General features: G+C 43.4%; 1 protein-coding gene across 1 annotated transcript in view; it reads right to left on the bottom strand.

Moving 5' to 3' along the window:
• Positions 1 to 2,997: 2,997 nt before the first annotated feature.
• The window catches only part of ANKRD33B (ankyrin repeat domain 33B), a 147,413-nt gene continuing 130,147 nt past the window's right edge, over positions 2,998 to 20,263 (bottom strand). The window contains exons 3-4 of the mRNA XM_066584599.1: positions 14,149 to 14,289; positions 2,998 to 3,927 (exon numbers count right to left, since the gene is read on the bottom strand). Coding sequence (XP_066440696.1) covers positions 3,083 to 3,927; positions 14,149 to 14,289 — 986 coding nt within the window. The 3' untranslated portion in view covers positions 2,998 to 3,082. The remainder of the gene's footprint in view (positions 3,928 to 14,148; positions 14,290 to 20,263) is intronic.

The raw sequence follows: 20,263 nt of genomic DNA, 5'->3' as shown, positions 1-20,263 counted from the left end.
GATCCTCCATGCCCAACTGTATCGCATCTTGTATCCAAGCTAGAGGCGGTACAACAGGGTACTACAGCCTCTTTACCTGCCTGTATCACATCTTGTATTTAAGCTAGAGACGTTACAACAGGGTACTAGAGCCTCCATGCCCATCCCTATCACATCTTGTATCCAAGCTAGAGGTGGTACAACAGGGTACTATAGCCTCCATGCCCATCCATATCACATCTTGTATCTAAGCTAGAGGTGGTACAACAGGGCACTATAGCCTCTATGCCCATCCATATCAAATCTTGTATCCAAGCTAGAGGTGGTACATTCGGATACTAGAACCTTCATGCTTGGATTTAAAAAAAAAAGAATAAGAAAGAAAGACTAAAAAGTAATTGAAATCGTATGTATACCCAAAAATAGGATAGGGACAACTGGAGCTCATCCCTCAAAAAAAACCAAACAAAAACAAGGTCTCAGAGATCCAGTGAGGGAAAAATAAAAAAATTGCGGCGACTCAAAAGCAAATCTATAAAAAAAAATGTAAAAAAATGTTTTTAGTGTATAAAAAAATTGTTAAAAAAAAATACTGTATAAACTTAGTATTGCTGGAAATGAGCTGGGCCAGAGAATAATACTAATTCATTCTGAATCTGAATGGTGTAAAGAAACAAAAATCCCAATTCTCCTTAAAAAAAAATGTAATAAAAGTTCTAGAATACGTTATACGTACCTAAAAATGATGCCATTAAAAATACAACTTGTCACGCAAAAACAAACCCCTCAAAACAACATATCATCGAAAAAAAAAGGGATGACCCTAAGAATGCAACAAAAAGAAAAAGACTTGAAAATTGGTTGGTTATTAGTGCCTAAAACAGGCCCATCATGAAGGAGTTAATGAACGGCCATTCACCACTTGTCAGTGAGGTTATAGACGGAGGGTTGTTTAATGAACTTCATGTAATTCTGCCCACTTCAGTAACTCCATTAGTTTCTGTGTGACTCCCAGCAGATGGAGGAATATTCTTCCCCCTCCCGGAGGCGGCAGCACTGGATGCAGACAACACACCGTACACTACCTGAACCAGGTGGGTCTGCTGTCTCTGTCAAGGTGCAACTCCTAGTGGGCTAAAGGACCTCTGACAATGCTGCGCACCTGTGACCAGACATGTGACCAGCCTATTTTGTGGGAGGAGCCATTCGGGAGTTTACTACAAAAAAATAATTTTTATGAAACTTGTTGGTTTCCTGGACGGCTTACTGGCGGCTGCAGACACGCTGGTTATTGGAAGAGAAGTAACCCGAGATGAGCCACAGCTGCTATGTTCTCTATGTGCACTGCGTCGGTATGTTGGCCTCCCCTCCCCTCCCCTCCTCTCCTTTCCAACAGCCACACACCCAGACAGCACCAATCACTCAGTGTGCATTTTGTATATGGTGGGGCCTCTGGGCCACCGCAGCGCAGGAGGCCCGGTCACGATTGCGACCCCTGACGGTTTGCCAATGGACATAAAGACAAATATTCAGGTATAAGAAAAAGTCAGAAGACTATGCAGAGGCTGCAGGAAAGACTTTGGCTCCACCTCCTACATTCTCGGACGCAGGTATTTCCAATATTAGTTTGTTCCCTGTCTTTATCAGACCAGAGCTACGCCACAAACAGACCAGACCGACTTGACATCACTACTTGCTATAAACCCTGGAGTAACCTAGAACTTATGGCAATGTTAAAGACAAGCCAGGTGTCTGAGGTCAGTCTGGGGCTTTTTTCAGATATATGAAAAGACTTCAGCAAGTTTATAGGGCGACCTGGTTAGCTAGCGGTATAACTGTGCATGGGGAAACTTAGAGACACAACCCTCCAAGATAACGCAGGAGACAACAGTGACAGGCGAGCAAAAGGTGAGGCCCGTAAGACACAAGCTTCAAAACAGCAGTGGATGGAACAATGTGGCATATTGTCAGAACTTGGTAGCCAGCTCTCTGGCAAATAAGGAGAGAAACCAAGAATCTGATGAAACGCTACAAGCTGACTTCATAATTAGACAGCACTTGGTTCAGGGGTTTAGGCCTTATTCATGCAGGCTACAAAATCATCGCTGGATTGAAAGAGGGATGGACGGATGCAAAGAGGGCTGGATGGATGGATGCAAAGAGGGATGGATGGATGGATGCAAAGAGGGATGGATGGATGGAGAGATGGATGCAAAGAGGGATGGATGGATGGATGCAAAGAGGGATGGATGGATGGATGCAAAGAGGGATGGATGGATGGATGGATGCAAAGAGGGATGGATGGATGGATGGATGGATGCAAAGAGGAATGGATGGATGGATGCAAAGAGGGATAGATGGATGGATGTAAAGAGGGATGGATGGATAGATGGATGGATGCAAAGAGGGATGGATGGATGCAAAGAGGGATGGATGCAAAGAGGGATGGATGGATGCAAAGAGAGATGTAAAAGCCACTGAAAATTGCCAGGTATTAGGACTCACGCACATGGGCTTATGTGTCCCATGTATTACGCACATAATTTTCACGCACATAATATGCAGTACTAAAAATTGATGTCTATTGGCCCACTCACACTTTTTTTTTTCAAGTGCGTATTACACACATGAAAAAGCGCAGCATGTCATATTTTGGTGCGTATTATGCATCAATATAGGCTGTAGAGATTTAACATATGCAGCAAAGATGCATGTACATACATATATACTGTATATGTTACACACGCAATACATGGGACCCATACGCCCGTGTAAGTCCTTAGAGATGTTGTTGTATGTTATGATCGTGGGGACCCTCACCAGCCTTGTGATCTGGGAATATCTCTCAAACTCTGCTGTTGTGAGAAAGAAATATGAGGAAATAAACAATCACGCATTTTACCATTGTAGTATTTTATTATTCCTTATAATAAAAAGTTATAGTAAAATAAATCCCCGGTTTTATCGCGCCCGCGGCACCGCCATTTTTTATGTATATATTTACCAAATATTGCTCTAGGTGTTCACCATTGGATTGCATTCATTAAGGTTCCTTCAGTTTATTAAAATGTTTTACAAGTTTGCTTTGATGAAAATACAAATATTAAGTTAAACTTTTCTTTTTTAGATTTTTCTTTTTCTCCTCGGCTTCTTGAAGTTTTCGGAGAGCCTCTTCTTCTGCTTTCTTCTTTTCCTCTTTTAACTCCTTGTAACGCCATCTTGGAATCTGTAAGTAAGTATTGTCTCTCATGCTGCTGCGCTTCCTTACCTTATCAGGATAGAATGTTGGCGCGGGGGCCTTGCTGATGCGAACCTTTGGGATTATTAGTCCGGGCCTCACACTGCTTCTTCTTAGTAAGTTTAATGGTAAAAGACTGGTTCTTCTAGCAGCTTTCACATCAGTCATTTGTGATAAATGTGGTTGAAGACTAGCTCTTCTCTCCTTTTTCTTGGAAACTACAGTAACGCATGAGTTATTAAAAAGTTTTTCATGGGTCTTTGTGTGGTTTTTGTCGACAGCTTTCAATTCATTTGCTCTCTGTTTTCTTAGGATCTCCTGCACAGAGTATCTACGTTTCCCAACACATGGGGGGCTTTCTGGACACACTGTTCTGCAACTAACTGCAACGAACAGACTGTTCATGCTTGTTGTGATTTTGACCATGTGATCAAGCACACCATCCTCCTCAGGATCATTATAATAGTTAAAATCAAATGCTGATTTCATACATTCGGACATTTTCTGTACACATGTTTTTGGTTCTGCAGCCTTGGCAAGAAGTTCTTTCATTTTAGGCCATTCCATTTGGAACTGATGACTAAATTGCTCCGGAGACGGCTTATCTAATAGTTTCTGCATAAGATAGGTTACATCATATCTCCCTGTAAATCTTGCCCATTCCCTAGAGGTGAACTGACGACTTGGATCCACTGCTTGAATATCGGCACCTAGAAAACAAATGTATCCATAAAAAATAAGGTTAATAAGATAATGCCAGACATAGGATGCCTTACAATTAAAATATCAAATATGTTGTTCATAGAATCATAGAATGGTAGAGTTAGAAGGAACCCCCAGGGTCATCCGGTTCAGTCCTTTGCTTTAGGGCTCTTTCACACGAACGCCGGAGCTGTAAAATCGCGTGAAAGGACTTTTTTGCGCCAGCGTAATTAACGTTTTCTCGCCCATTCACAAGACCGAGAGTGTGGTTTTTAGCAAAACAATATGTCGCACCATGGAAGACTGTCGCTCGGCTTTATTCTTCTGAATGACTTCTAATGCCTACATAGAGGCACCTGTAAGCTTTTCGCAGTGTTGGCCACTGCAAAAATGCCACCCCGTCCCTTTTTTTCCCTGCCGATGTATATTGGCCAAAACATAGTTCCAGGACTATCTTTTTGCCCAACATATATGTATCAGTGCATATTTTGGTCGCGTATGTTCCATTTTTCACATTTCCCCATTTTTTTACGCACCGTATATTCAACCCTGTGAATGGATGCATTGGAAACCAATGCTTCATGTGGTCGTATATATACAGCCAGGTGTAAAAATGCGGCGTATATGTGCTTGTCTGAAAGAAGCCTAATGCAGGATTCACTAAATCTTCCCAGACAGATGTCTGTCCAGCCTCTGAAGACTTCCATTGAAGTAGAACTCACTACCTCCCATGGCAACCTGTTCCACTCATTGATCCCCCTCACTGTCTAATCTGTGTCTCCTCCCTTTCAGTTTCATCCCATTGCTTCTAGTCTTTCCTTGTGCAGATGAGAATAGGGCTGATCCCTCTGCACTGTGACAGCCCTTCAGATATTTGTAGACAGCTATCAAGTCTCCTCTCAGCCTTCTCTTCTGCAGGCTAAACATTCCCAGATCCTTTAACCGTTCCTCATAGGACATGATTTGCAGACCGCTCACCATCTTGGTAACTCTTCTCTGAACTTGCTCCAGTTTGTCTATGTCTTTTTTAAAGTGTGGTGCCCAGAACTGGACACAGTATTGCAGATGACGTCTGACTAAGGAAGAGTAGATGGCGGATAACGACCTCACGTGATCTAGACTCTATGCTTCTCCTAATACATTTTAGAATTGTGTTTGCCTTTTTTTTGCTGCTAAATCACATTGTTGAATCATGCTCAGTAATAGTGCCCCCTATATCGGCCATAGTAGTAATAGTGACCCGCACAGTGTCTTCAGCAGTAATAGTATCCCATACATTGGCCTTAGTAGTTATAGTGTCCTCTATATTAGACCCAGTAGTAAGAGTGACCCCCACAGTGGCCTCAATAGTAATAGTGCCCCCACATTGGCCTCAGTAGTATTAGTGACCCACACAATAGCCTAAATAGTAATAATTTCCCCTATATCGGCCCTAGTAGTAATAGTGAACCCCCACAGTGGCCTCAATAGTAATAGTGACCCCCACAGTGGCCTAAGTAGTAATAGTGTCCCACACAAAGTGGCCTCAGTAGTAACAGTGTCCCCTATATTGCCGCAGTAGTAATAGTGACCCCCCACAATGGCCTCAGTAGCAATAAGACCATGCCAGGGGGCCTGGTACAGAGCCCAGCTGTAAGCCATTGCTTCCTCTCCCATCAGCATGTGAGGCCATGCCAGGAGGCCTGGTGCAGAACACAGCTGGCAGTCACTCCTTTCTGTCCCATCCCTTCCTCTCCTATAAACATGTAAGGCCATGCCAGGGGGTCTGGTACAGAACCCAGCTGCAAATATTCCTTCCTCTCCCATTAGCATGTAAGACCATGCCAGCAGGTCTCATACAGAACCCAGCCGGAAGCCATTTCTTCCTCTCCCATCAGCATTTCAGGCCATGCTAGGGGCCTGGTACACAACTCAACTGCAGCTACCCCTTCCTCTCCCATCAGCAAGTAAGGCCATGCCAGGGGGCCTTGTACAGAACCTATCTGCAGCTATTCCTTCATTTTCCCAGCAGCATGTAAGACCACGCCAGGGGGCCTGTTAGAGAACCCACCTAGAAGCCATTCCTTCCCTCCCGTTAGCATGTAGGACCATGCCAGGGGGCCTCGTACAGAACCCAGCTGCAGCTATTCCTTCTTTTCCCATCAGCATATAAGACTATTCCAGGGGGCCTGGTACATAACCCAGCTGACAGCCATTCTCTCCTCCCCTATCAGCATGTAGGGCCATGCCAGGGGGCCTTGTACAGAATCCAGCTGGCAGCCATTCCTTCCTTTCCCATCAGCATATAAGACTATTCCAGGGGGCCTGATGCAGAACCCAGCTGGCAGTCATTCCTTCCTCTCCCATCAGCATGTAAGGCCATGCCATGCCAGAACAGAGATTGGAGCCACAGGAAGATCATTTGCATATTCCCTGTGCATTCTGGGAAGATCAAAGAATCACTGTAAGTGGGAAGATTCTCGGGATTAGCCAGGTCTAACTGCTCGCAGGACATCGCTAACGGTGCGTGAACTTGTACATTTACTATCTTCATCATCAATAGTAACTTTACTACAATTTTTTGACTTTTGGAAGGGGACATCATCTGACAACGTGGAAAAGGAGAGCAGCCATATGGTGAGCTGCAACGTATGCTATATGTTTACAGACCGACCAGAGGAAAAGCCAAACTTCCCTGGCCAGAAATGTCAGCTTGTGTCTCTACTGGAGGAAAAGGTACATAGTCTTCAGGAGAGAATAGCCACATTGTAACTCATTAAGTAAGTTAAGGTTTTCTTGACAGAGCAGAAGAAAGTCTTCAAAATGTTGAAGGAAAAGAAATGTGTACCTGCAGAAGCCGAGGAATGGAAGCCTGTGACCCAAAGAAGCCGGAGGATCAAGAGTCAGCCAGCACCCATACTGCTCAGGAACCAGTACCAGGCTCTCACGCAGGAGAACATGAAGAGGTGCAGCAAGAAATGACTCTACCCACAAAGAACTGTGTAGTAAGTACCCAGAATCCTCCTGGATGGAGAAAAAAGTGCTGTTGTGAAGAAGAAAAGCAGAGTGCTGGTTGTGGGGGATTCCCTATTGAGAGGAACAGAGGCCGCTGTCTGTCTGCAGACCTCACCAGAGGTGTGCTGTCTTCCACGTGCACAAATCAAAGATGTGTCTGATAGGCTGTCAAGACTCTTCAGTCCTACAGAACACCACCCATTCCTACTAAGACATGTAAGGACAAATGACACTGCAAAAAGGACCTTGCAACTATCTGCAGGGACTATATATTTGGTGGGCGCCTTGCTTCACTCATTAGTAAAGCTTTAAACTAGAACAATATGGGAAGGGAAGTGAAAGGCCATGTGAAAATATACAGCTAATTAATACATTTGAGAACCTCGTTATTAGAAGTGGAAAGAAAAAACAAAGACAAAAAATTCAGAAGGTAAGTAGAGGAGCAAGAGACCCCGATCACAAACTAACATGTTTCTACACAAATGCACAGAGCTGGGAAACAAACAAGGAGAATTGGAGCTCCTAACACAGGAAGAGAAATATGATGTCATAAAACTTGGTGGAATGATACACATGATTGGAATACAAGGCTTGAAGGATACAACTTATTTATGAGAAAACAGACCTAATAAAAGGGGAGGAGGTGTTGTGTTGTAAATTAGGAGAACATTCACCTCCACAGAGATTCAAGTTTCAGACCTGGGAGTTCTGTAGAAAATGTTTGGGTAAGAATACAAGGAGTGAACAACAGAAAGGACACCATTGTGGGCATTTACTATAGGCCAACTGGACAAGCAGAAGATATGGATGAACTCTTTCTACATCAGATGGCCAAGCTCTCAAAGAAGTACAACATAGTGATCATGGGAGATTTTACCGATCCAGACATTTGTTGGGAATCTCAGGCAAAAGTAATGGATCCAACAAGTTCTTATCCGCTCTTTCTGACAACTTTATCTTCCAAAAAGTAGAAGAGAAAACAAGGGGATCTGTTATCTTGGACCTAATTCTTACCAACAGGGAGGATATGGTTGAGGAAGTAAGGCTGGCTGGGACCTTAGGAGGCAGTGATCATGATATCCTTGAATTGTGGATAAAAAGGGGAGGAAGACCTGAGAAAACTCAGACCTCAAGGTTGGATTTCAGAAAGGCATATTTTATTGAAAGAAGGTAGGAAGAATCCAATGGCTGGATGTTCTTAAGGACAGAAATGTCCAAGAAGGTTGGGAAATATTGTGAAATGAGATTCTCAAAGCACAATCGTTACCAATCGCTAGAAGAAGGAAGAATGGGAAGCATTTAAAGAGACCAGGATGGAGGAACACAGAACTTGCACACATGTTAAATAGAAAGAAAAATATGTTTCTCAAATGGAAAGAGGGGGAAATATCTAAAGAAGAATATAATGCGGTCTGCAGAAACTGTAGGGCAAGTGTCAGAAAAGCTAATAATGAATTGAGGCCAAAGCAATAAAAAAGGATTTTGGGGGTATGTCAAAAGCAAAACAAAAGTCAAAGATGCTATTGGATGCTCACAAGATGAAAATGGTGAATTGGTTAAGATTAATGTTGAGAAGGCCGAACTTTTAAATTCCTATTTTGTATCCATTTTCTCTCAGAAAGTAGATGGAACATCAACTGATCTTTCCTGTGCTATTGGGGGAATAAAAGAATGCAGGATATCTATAAACAGAGAGATGGTGAGGGAACACTTAGCTAACTTAACCCCTTAGTAAATACCCTATCGTGTTTTTATGTCCAGCCGTTGCAGGACGTGTATAGAGAGATCGAGCTGCTATCTCATTCCATATAGCTATTTCTTTCAGCTGACACCGGCGAGCAGCAGCCCCAACAAGCCACTTGGCCGATAGGGGCTGTTAACCCATTAAATGCCGCTATTAAATCTGACAGTGGCATTTAAATCCCTTGAATGTCATTTGGGGGTCCCGAACCCTGCCCCCCCTCCCGCGATGAGATTAGGAGAGCCGTGTGGGTGTCATGGCAGCCTGGGTCTTTCTGAAAGGCCTCAGAGCTGTCATGGCAGAATGCCTATCATGCCATCCCCGTGGGGTGGCTTGATAGACTGCCTGTCAGATCGCAGTATGATGGAATGCTATAGCAAAAGTCCGATCTATCAAAGTAATGCATTATTTACCACTCATGGTAAACGTCGTCCGAAAAAAAAATAAAGAACGCCATAAATGCGTAATTTGGTCACCCTGTTGCCAAGAGATAATCTACTAAAAAGCGATCAAAAGTCATATGTATTGGTACCAAAAATGATACTAATGGAAACTACAGGATGTACCGCACAAAATGACCCCTCGCACAACCATGTCGATGGAAAAATAAAAAAGTTATTATGCACAGAAGATGGAGATAGAAAATAATTTTAAAAAATTAAATATCTTTAAAAAAATATATAATTGGTACAGCAAAAAAAACCAAAAACATACAACTTTGGTATCATAGTATTCGTACTGACCCATAGACTAAAGCTATGATGTCATTTTTGTTGCAGTTTGTTGCCCTAGAAACAAGACGCACCGAAAGATGGTGGAATGCCGTTTTTTTTCCATTTCTCTCCACTTAAAAATTGTTTTACGTTTTTCAGTATATTATGTAGTACATTAAATAGCAGCATTAAAAAATACAACTAGTCCCGCAAAAAAAACAAGCCCTCATACAGCTCCGTCAATGGATAAATAAAGGAGTAACGATTTTTTAAAAGGGAGGAGAAAAAAACGAAAATGGAAAAAAGCAAAAAGGCTTGGTCACTAAGGGGTTAAATGAACTCAAGGTCCAGATGAATTATATCCTAGGATACTAAAGGAAGAAGCGGAGGTAATTGCTGAACCATTCGCCATAATCTTTGAAAATTCCTGGAGAACAGGAGAGGTCCCAGAAGATTGGAAAAGGGCAAATGTTATCCCTATCATCAAAAAAGGGAAGAAGGTGGACCCAGGAAACTACATGCCTGTGAGCCTGACTTCTATACCAGTAAAGAAATGTGAACAAATTATTAAACAGCATGTATGCAAGTACTTGCATAAAAATGGAGTGATTAACCAGAACCAGCATGGGTTTGTAACAAACAAGTCATGCCATCTAATTTCCTTCTATGACAGACTCACCAACTGGGTTGATCAGGGAAATGCGGTGGATATAGTATATCTTGACTTTAGTAAAGCATTTGACAAAGTATCTCCTACCATACTTATTGAAAAAAATGACCAAATATGGGATTGACAGGGCAACTGTTAGGTGGATTCACAACTGGCTGAGTAATCGAACTCAAAGAGTGGTCATAAATGGCTGCACATCCAAATAGAAGAATGTATCAAGTGGGAACCACAAGGCTCTGTCCTGGGCCCAGTGTTGTTCAACATTTTTATAACTGATCTGGAGGAGGGAATTGATGGGAGACTGATCAAATTTGCTGATGACATAAAGCTAGGAGGGATAGCCAACACTAGGGAAAAGAGAGAGGATTCAAAAAGATTTAGAAAAGCTTGAACAGTGGGCAGCGACTAACAGAATGGTATTTAACAAGGAGAAATGGAAGAGCCTACATCTGGGCAAGAAAAATGAAAAAAAAAAGCATATACAGAATGGGAGGAATTGAGCTAAGCAGCAGCACATGTGAAAAAGACTTGGGTATACTAATAGATCACAGACTGAACATGAGTCAACAATGTGATACAGCAGCCAAAAAGGCAAACACAATTCTGGGATGTATTAAGAGAAGCATAGAGTCTAGATCACGTGAGGTCATTATCCCCTCTACTCTTCCTTAGTCAGACCTCATCTGCAATACTGTGTCCAGTTCTGGGCACCCCACTTTAAAAAAGACCTTTACAAACTGGAGCAAGTTCAGAGAAGAGTTACCAGGATGGTGAGCGGTCTGCAAATCATGTCCTATGAGGAACGGTTAAAGGATCTGGGAATGTTTAGCTTACAGAAAAGAAGGCTGAGAGGAGACTTAATAGCGGTCTACAAATATCCGAAGGGCTGTCACAATGCAGAGGGATCAGCCCTATTCTCATCTGCACAAGGAAAGACTAGAAGCAATGGGATGAAACTGAAAGGGAGGAGACACAGATTAGATATTAGACAGTGAGGGGGATCAATGAGTGAAACAGGTTGCCGCGGGAGGTGGGGAGTTCTCCTTCAATGAAAGTCTTCAAACAAAGGCTGGACAAATATCTGTCTGGGATGATTTAGTGAATCTTGCACCCTGGAGGTCCCTTCCAACCATTCTACGATTCTCTATGATTCTATGTGGCCTGATACAGAACCCAGCTGCAGCTATTTTTTCCTCTCCCAAGAGCATGTAAGGCTATGCCAAGGGGCCTCGTACAGGACCCAACTGGAAGCCATTCCTTCTTCTCCCATCAGCATGTAAGGCTATGCCAGGGGGCCTGGTACAGAGCCCAGCTGGCAGCCATTTTTTACTTTCCCATCAGCATGTAAAGCCATGCCAGGGGGCCTGGTACAGAACCCAGCTGGCAGCCATTCTTTCCCTCCCGTCAGCATGTAAGACCATGCCAGGGGCCTGGTACAGAACCCAGCTGGCAGCTATTGCTTTTTCTCCAATCAGTATGTAAGGCCATGCCAGGGGACCTTGTACAGAACCCAGTTGGCAGCAGTTTCTTCTAAAGAATCCCCACTACTAGCTGCTCCCTCTTCTCACATTGTTGATATACTTTGCTCACATGCTGCATAGAATCACTTTCTCCAGTGCCCCAAAACCTTTAGCGCATTTGGTGATGTCACTGTCATGTGATCTCCCAACAAACTATCATAAAATAGCACACATTTACATTGCAAAAGATATCAAAAGCAGTAACACTGAATGACCACTAGAGGTCAGCCTTTGTCCACAGTTTAACACATACCATATCTGGAAATAAGGAAACAAAAAAACAAATATGGTGCGTTTCTGTACTACCATTCCCCTTACAATAAGAAGAAAGGTCAGGGGGTCCTCCTATGACCCAAGAGCTGAACTGTGAAAACTCCGATACAGTGTCCGAAGGGAGCTAAATTACATGAACGGTGTACATATCTGGGTTTTCAATATTATCTATTAGTTCCAAGATATATATATATATATATATATATATATATATATACTTTTTTAAAATTGATATATATTTTTTTAAACATGTTCCCCATGCTAACAATTTATGATGTCCCATATGCAGGCTGACAGATATGCAGAGAGCTGGGAGAGGTGAATATAAGATTGTTTATTATATTCCAGCATGAGGAATACGTTTAGTTTTTTTTATTCATCTGTTACAACCCCTTTAACTCTACGGAACCACGATAGTAGGAATTTAAACCACTGTCACGGGAGGTGGTCCGACAGGTTCAGGCTGGGGCAGCAGCTGACAGATGGAGGCCAGACTCTTTTTATAAAAAGGAACTTCATTAAACTGTAACTGGATTAACAATATTTTCGCTCCATACGAAGCTTCTTTGTACTTTAACTCCGCTTGTTAACTTTAACCTGAAGTCACACTTACAACATGGTGCATATTCAAAATGACAAGGCTCTCAAACCTCACTAGCATCAATGCATCTCAGTCGTCGACCTTCAGAAGAGTATAGGTGATGTGAAATTAAGGTCTCTCTGTAGGAGCTCAGAGAGAACAAGTCCTACTCAATCAGCAGTTAAGTCATGTTTCCACTAACCATATTTTTTAAAAAAATTGGTGATAATTTTTTACTATTTTTAAAAAATTTGGAAACATTGCCATTTTCACATTGACAACTAAAGCTAACAATAGACTTCAGCAGTTATCTCGTTCTCATCATGGGCAGATTACAGTAAAGGGTAATATCGCTGTTATCTGATTGGCACAGTTTGATGTCACAGATCTCCTTCTCCCCTGACTAAGTGATACGTTCTATCTAAAGCAGTCAAAACTTCCTGTATCCACTTATGCCAGTTTTAGTACATATATTCTGCAATGTTCCTAGAATGTGCCACCACTTGTTAATCAGCGAGGCTCCAACTTTCCCAAGTTGGCTGAGTCCTGGGATTCTACTGGATTATTGAGGTCTTTCTGTCAGAACTGGGAACACCAGCAGATCCACTACATCTCCGTGGCTCTGTTTATAGAGACTGTAATGGGTAGCTGGGTGGGCTCAGGAAGAGTTGGATTGTAGTGGCCCAGAGTTAATGGGGTCCCCTCCAGAATGTTCTATGTTTGTCTCATGTCAATGTCTTGTCAGTGTATTCTTTGTGAAATGCATCAAGTTATGTGTATTGGATGGTTGCAGAACTGAAAGGGTTAATGTCTGGTATGTTCTGTCCTGTCTGGAAAATGTATCGTTTTGTGTGTATCGTTTGTCACCACGTGATAATGCTTGATATATGTGCTTTGCAAGAAGGCAATGTTTAGTGAGTTAGAAGAGTCAGTGAGAGTCTGAGACACTACAGCCAGGCTGTTCAGTCGGTCCGTGCGTGGAGTATGGAGGAGGTCGAGCAATTGCCTGGGTCCGTTCAACCCAGAGAACCTCCAAACCACTGCTGAGTACTGAGAGAAAGAAACCGCTTATTGGCAAGAAGAGAAGAAAGTAAAAGCGAGTGTTGTTGCCGGAGGAGAAAGTGATTGCCAGGAGTGAAAGGACCTACAGTAGAGATGAGCGAGTAGTGCCTTAGTCGAGTATCTACCCGCTCGTGTCTAAAGATTCGGGTGCCAGCGGCAAGCCGGAGCGGCGGGGGAGAGCGGGGAGGAACGAAGGGGAGATCCCTCTCTCCCCCCCGCTCTCCCCTGCTCACCGCCGCAACTCACCTGTCGCCCGCGCCGGAAACTGAATCTTTACAGTCGAGCGGGCAGATACTCGACTAAGGCACTACCCGCTCGAGCAGTTGACCTTAGCGAGTATGCTCGCTCATCTCTAACCTACAGATAACATGGCCTGTGGATTGTTCCAGTACCCCTAAAGAAATCTGGTCACTAAGTGAAGTAGGGCCTGACTGCTGGGCAGGATCGCTAGGCACTGACGCTGGCCATGAGCATTGATCTGCAAGAGCAGCGCTGAAGGAGCAGCTGACCAAGGTTAGATGCTGCAGGGGACTATCAGCTTATTAGACTTTTTCATGTTTTCCAGCAATTTTGTCAACTTGATTTTTAAAGTGAACTTATGCTCATTATCTGCATTCATCTTACAATAAAGCGCAGTCATTACTCACCACAATAGAATAAATACAGAACCACTTACCCGCTAACATTAATGCTCGAACACATTCTGTTCTGCCTTGAATTGACGCTTTCATTAATGCTGTGAATCCATGAACATTTCTCTTCTCGAGGTCCAGGTCAGGATAGTAATTCAGCAAATAGTTTGTGATGGTTATATGTCCTGAAAGATTAAATATGGCATTCAAGCAATATACAAGGAGTAATCTATATAACTATAATATAAAATGATACAATGTTCTGCATTTGTTGCATGATGGTACATAGCTGAAGCCATGTACTTATAACCATCTGTCAATGTTATGTGGCAGAGATGTGAAGGAGATAGAAGGGGGTGTAGCATATTGAGTAATTGGTAAAGCAGCATCTACTGTAACAAATAGTAGTTCTAGCCTTAATGCTTTTTTGAGGACTTTAATATTGATGGCCTGTCCTTAAAAGGGGTTGTCCAGTTGTAAACTATTTGTGGCTTATCCTCAAGGATCACTTGGGATAAGTGATTCATTGGGTCGACGCACTCATGCACTCGGCTGATTTCTGCAGGAAGCAGAAAGCTCCGTTCTCATATCAGTGGCTAGGCTTAGTATTGCAGACCAAGTTCCCATTAAAATGAATGGAAACTTGGCCTGCAATACTAACCATGGCCACTGCAACAAGAACGGAGCTGTCTGCTTCCTGTTGAAATCAGCTCACAAGCCTACCGGCTTGGTAAACAGCTGATTCACAGAGATTCCAAGCAATGAAACCCCTTTCCTCATCTACTGTTGATGACTTATCCTGTAGGTAGGCCACCAATAGTTTACAACTGAACAACCCCCAGTCTCAATTCTGTACATTTTCTAGCGGCTGTTCCTAGTACTGCAGCTCTGTCTCATTGAAGCGAACTTCGCTCTAAGACCCTCTAGTTCTCAGCCAACCCCTGCAGCTTGTCTTGGCAGCACAGTAGGGCATCACAACACACTTTCTGGACAAGTATATATGACACAGTCTTAAGTTAAATGCTCAAGCAATGGCAGCCTTATATTGGGGGAAAAAAGGTGGTTTGCAATGCTTCTCTGTTCTCACATACACAGTCATTCGGCCATGAACGAGTCTCACATTGCTCAAGTCTACCTGCTGCTGGAAGTAGCCAGATGATGTACATGCAAAGAGTTGGCTGCATAGATGAACATTTCAACCAAGTCTGTGTCTGATAGGAGACTTGAAAATGCGAAACGTTGCTAGTAGATGAATTCCATGCAACCTTTCAGAAGGTCAACCTTGGCATCGAATGCAAGTGTCCTCTTCGATATTAAACAAGATGGAACGCATAGAATTTTTTCTGAGTTGCATTATTACAATTGATGAGACATGGACACGGAGCTACAAGCCTGAGTTGAAATTGGACAAGCAACCTGAATTTTCTGTTTGATGGGGGCTAAAACCCGCCGGTTTGCAGAAAAAGTATGAACGCTGCTTTTGCTAACACTCATGACCTCTGTTTTCGTGTTATATACCACATTTTCTTTGTCCTTCCTTCAATGTAATAATGCCCCCTGTGCTCCTCCTAAAAAAATAGTTCCCTCTTTTGCCCTTGGACATTAATAATGCCCCCTGTGTGCCTTTTTAAAGGTAATATTTTTGAATGCCCCCTTAGGGTATATTCCCACGTACCGTATTTGGAGCGGACTTTCTGCAGAGGAAAAACCACACCGAAACTCCGCAATAAAACCCACACCATTGATGCGGATTTTGATGCAAATCCACAACAGCCTTCGTCTGGTGAAACTCTAGCCTGGGCTACACCTTTTGGAGAGTGCAATAGTTCGACAACCTCTGGTCTCAAGACCTTTCTGACCATATTCTGGACTGTGTGTTGAGGTACATAGTCATGTTTCTTTTGTTGCATCTGCTCTTCTGTGTTTCCACCAGGAGTCTAAGCCCAGCAATCAGTAAGCCTACATATCCACCTACTCACCACAGAGTTAGAATGCAATGACCTAGCACTTCAGGCAGTGTTTTATTAGATATCTTCCTAAGAATAACTGGCTGGCAGAGATTTACCTTCATCTCTGGAGGACCTAATCTCCCTGGCCTCCAGAATTGTTATACCTTATAGAGACCATCTTTGTGAAGTTTCCATTGATAGAAAGAAAATCCATCTGGCCAATCTGGTGGTCAAGCACAAGATACCTACGCTATCCCTGAAGAGACCTATGTATGTTACTTCTGTGAATGGAGAGCTCCTGTCTGATGTTAGCAGGTTTGGGATTTTTTTGATGGTTCTGCTCAGTTCCATAAACTCAGTGTTATTGAGACTACCTTGGCTCCATCTGTACTCACCAGTCATCGTCTGGCACACTGGGCAAATCTGTCATTGGAGCAGCCATTGTTAAACCCATTGTTTATGTTCGGTTGCTCCGGTCCTGAAACCACAAGTTCCTCCAGAGCTTCCAGGCCTACCTCTACACTATGTGATATGTTCAGTAAAAAGGAGATCTTTATGGTACCTACAGTCTTATCAGGATACTGGAGGGAAACAATTGGAAAACACCATAATCGAGATGGACATTATGAGCCCCTACTTATGCCATTCAGTCTCTGTAGCACCCTTGCTGTGTTTCAAGAATTTGTAAATGATGTCTTTCGTGGCCTACTGTATACCTCCAGTATTATGTATCTTGATGGTACATTGATGTTCTACTGCTATATCACCTCTCATCGCAAGCATGTGAAGATTGTCCTGCAGTGACTTTATCAAAACCATCTGTATGCCAAGCTGGAGAAATGCCTCTTTGAACAGACTAGTCTGTTCTTCTTGGGTTATGTCATCTCTGCCCAGAGTCTCACCATGGATTAAGAGAAATTATCTGCTGTCCTCAATTGGCCGAAGCCTCTTAGTCTGAAGGCCATTCAGTGGTTTTGGGATTTGCAAACTATTATCATCGGCTTATTCCACACTTCTCCATCTTGACTACTTCACTATCTGTCATGACTTGTTGAGGTGCCAACCCCAGGAACTGGCCATCTGGGGCAGAATTGGCCTTTATCCAATTTAAATGTCTATTTGCTAGTGACTCCAAAACACACTCAAGCGCCCGCAGCACCACAGCAAACCCTTATCCAAGGGGAGGCTCTCCCTGCACAGTCACTATTCAGAGGATGGATCCAAATTTTCAACTTAGTTCCCAAAGTCCTATCCAGAAATGGCAGCAGAAACATTCAGGTGCAATAAAACAGGTATTTTCTTTCTTTATTCCATCCTTAGTAAGCACGCAACGTTTCGGCCGTTACAAACAGACTTTGCTTGACAAAGGCTATTTGTAATGGCCGAAACGTTGCGTGCTTACTAAGGATGGAATAAAGAAAGAAAATACCTGTTTTATTTGCTAGTGACCCTATTCGCCACTACCTGGACCCCTAAAAACAACTCCCCTGTACCAAAAGAATGCAAAAGGAAAAACCATTACCTGCAGTTTCTTCTTCACTCCACTACTTGGACCTCATTGTTGGTTTGTGCCATCAGCCCTGAGCATTGCCACATCTCTGTATAAGCTCCTGTTCTTACTATCAGGTATCATGCCTCTGCCCTATTCAGCCTCAGCAGCCACACTATCGGGACTATCTGTGCGAGTCATGGCTTTGGGCCTCACAAATACCATATTCACTTGGAGGGGTCAAGGGTGAAAACTAGCGTTCTCCAAACGCTGCCTCCTCAGTTAATCCAAAGCCATACCAGTATTTGGCAAGATGGATCTACATCTGCTACCTGACAAGGTTGGTTTCACATCTGTGTTGGAAGCTCCAGCCAGAGGTTCCATCACCGATCCAGCTCAAAATGCAGAAGAAAAAGCACTGCATGCGTCACTTTTCCTTCCTTCTAAAAGCTGGGCAAAAATCGGACATTCAGAGCCGTCCGGCCTGCAGAAAGGAGCTCCAGAAGGAGCAGGAGAGTGGAACCCTGAGCGCAGATGTGACACCACCCTTATACATAAATTACAAGCCAGAATAAAAACCTAAAAGTTAACATAAAGAATAATCATAATCTTATGTATAAAACGCAAAATCTGTTTTTCATATCCAAATCCAAAGTTCTGGTCCGATTTGAGTGAAATTTAGCATGAGCGTTCTTCAGCACCAGGCACCGAATACTGGCAGAATTAAAAATCGAAAACTCCCTGGCTTCCCCTGTAATTTTTGTTGCCAATAGCAACCAATCACAGTGCAGCTTTCATTTCTTATACTGCTGAAGTACAATGAAAGCTGAGCTGTGATTGGTTGCTATGGGCTACGCAGCTTTTCTTTTGAAGAGCTTTTATAACAGTGTGGTGCTGGGGGCATTTTTGCGGCCGACTTTGTATATTCCAAGACTGCTATACGTAAAATCTTATATATAAAGCACAAAATCTGTTTATCAGTTTGTGTCATATACAAATTCACAGTTCTGGTCCAATTCGAGTGAAATTTTGCACGAGCGAGGCAAGAAAACTCGAGACTCCCCGTAGACGAGAACAAAAAACATGTTTTAAGGCCCTAAAATGCGCCATTTTCGAGAAAAAATTATTTTAACATCAGAAGCAGAACTGATCGCAAGAATTCTCCCCAATTCCACTTCACCCAGCTGGCACTTTCCCTCCCACATCCCCTTCACCTCACTCCTTATATGTCAGACCATTAACCATAGGCGTACCGTCAGGGGTCGCAATGGTGGCCGCATCGCAGTGATCACGCGGCCAGTATGACCAACCAACACAGTGCAGAGGAGGAGGGAGGCAGCCACACGGCCCAGCAGGGACTGGAGCACAATGATGATGTCATCATCGTGCTGCCCCTGCCTCCTACTGTACAGCAGCTGCATCTGTTTGTCCTGCTGCTGTGCTCACATGGAGAAGTAGTCCATTCCCTGGGTTATGTGTGTGTATCTGTATGTGTATATATATGTATGTATGTGTGTGTATGTATGTGTATATGTCTATCTATGGCCGTCTGCGTTCAAAAACGTCGCTCAAAATTGCGGTAAAATGCCACGATTTCAAGCTGCGTTTTCTGAACACGTGTTGAAGTGGCCTTAAGGTGTGTTCATGTTTTTGTTGTACTTTTAAACCACAAATAAGAAAAACACAATTAAAAAACTGCATGCGGTATTCAAAGACCACATACATTATTGACCCTTTCCAATCCACTGTCTAACGTCTGAAGACATTCTGATTGTCTGATTGTACAGCTCGGATGTCGAAAGATGTCCAGCAGGGTATTCTTACTGTATATTACTTGCCGCTCTGTTGTCGGGGGCCTCTCCAGCATGTCCCATACCGCAGTACTGGCTCTAGCCAACAGACGGCACCATTGTACCTTTTCCTTCCCTCCTTGTGTTCTTTCCTTTTATTTCAGTTTTGTCCTGGGACTCTGGGCAGTGAGCCTGGGCGGCATTCTCTGGAGCAGTGGTCACTATGACAGACTTGAAATTCTGCACGTTCAACGTGAAGGGGTTGAATGCCCCTCAAAAGAAAAGGCAAGTTCTCTATCCTCTACATTAAAAAGGGATCATGGTGGCCATGCTACAGGAGACACATTTTAAGGAGGGAGGCATCCCGTCTTGCAGTTCTTGTCATTACCCGCTCTGGTTCCACAGGCCTGGCTTGTCGAGGAGAGCGGGAGGTGTGTCTATCACCCTACACAGAACCTTGCAGCATTGGGTAATTTCCTCCTCTGTGGACCCAGACGATAGATTTCTTTTTCTTAAATTAGAAGTGAAGGGTCATACATTAACCAAGAGCCCCAGACCAGATGGGTTCACGGCTAGGTTTTACAAGCTATTCAAGAAGGAGTTATCCCCTCTGATGTTGGAGGCATTTAACGCAATTAGTCAGGGCCAACCCTTTCCCTCACAGGCGTTACAGGCCCATGTCATGGTGATTCCCAAGCCGGGCAAGGACCCCTCGGTCTCCGGGAATTGTAGACCTCTCTCACCCATCAATTTAGATATTAAAATGTTTGCTAAGCTTATAGCCAATAGATTCCAAAATATTATTCCACGCCTGATTCATAGGGAACAGGTGGACTTCATCCCTGGCAGAGGGGCGAGGGACAACACTATCAAGACGCTGTCCATTATTGACAGGGTTAAGCACTCAGGGACTCCCCTGTGTCTGCTGGCG

Source organism: Eleutherodactylus coqui, chromosome 12 (genome assembly GCF_035609145.1).
Source record: "Eleutherodactylus coqui strain aEleCoq1 chromosome 12, aEleCoq1.hap1, whole genome shotgun sequence".
Lineage (NCBI taxonomy): Eukaryota > Metazoa > Chordata > Amphibia > Anura > Eleutherodactylidae > Eleutherodactylus > Eleutherodactylus coqui.
This window is presented reverse-complemented; position numbering and strand designations above follow the sequence as displayed.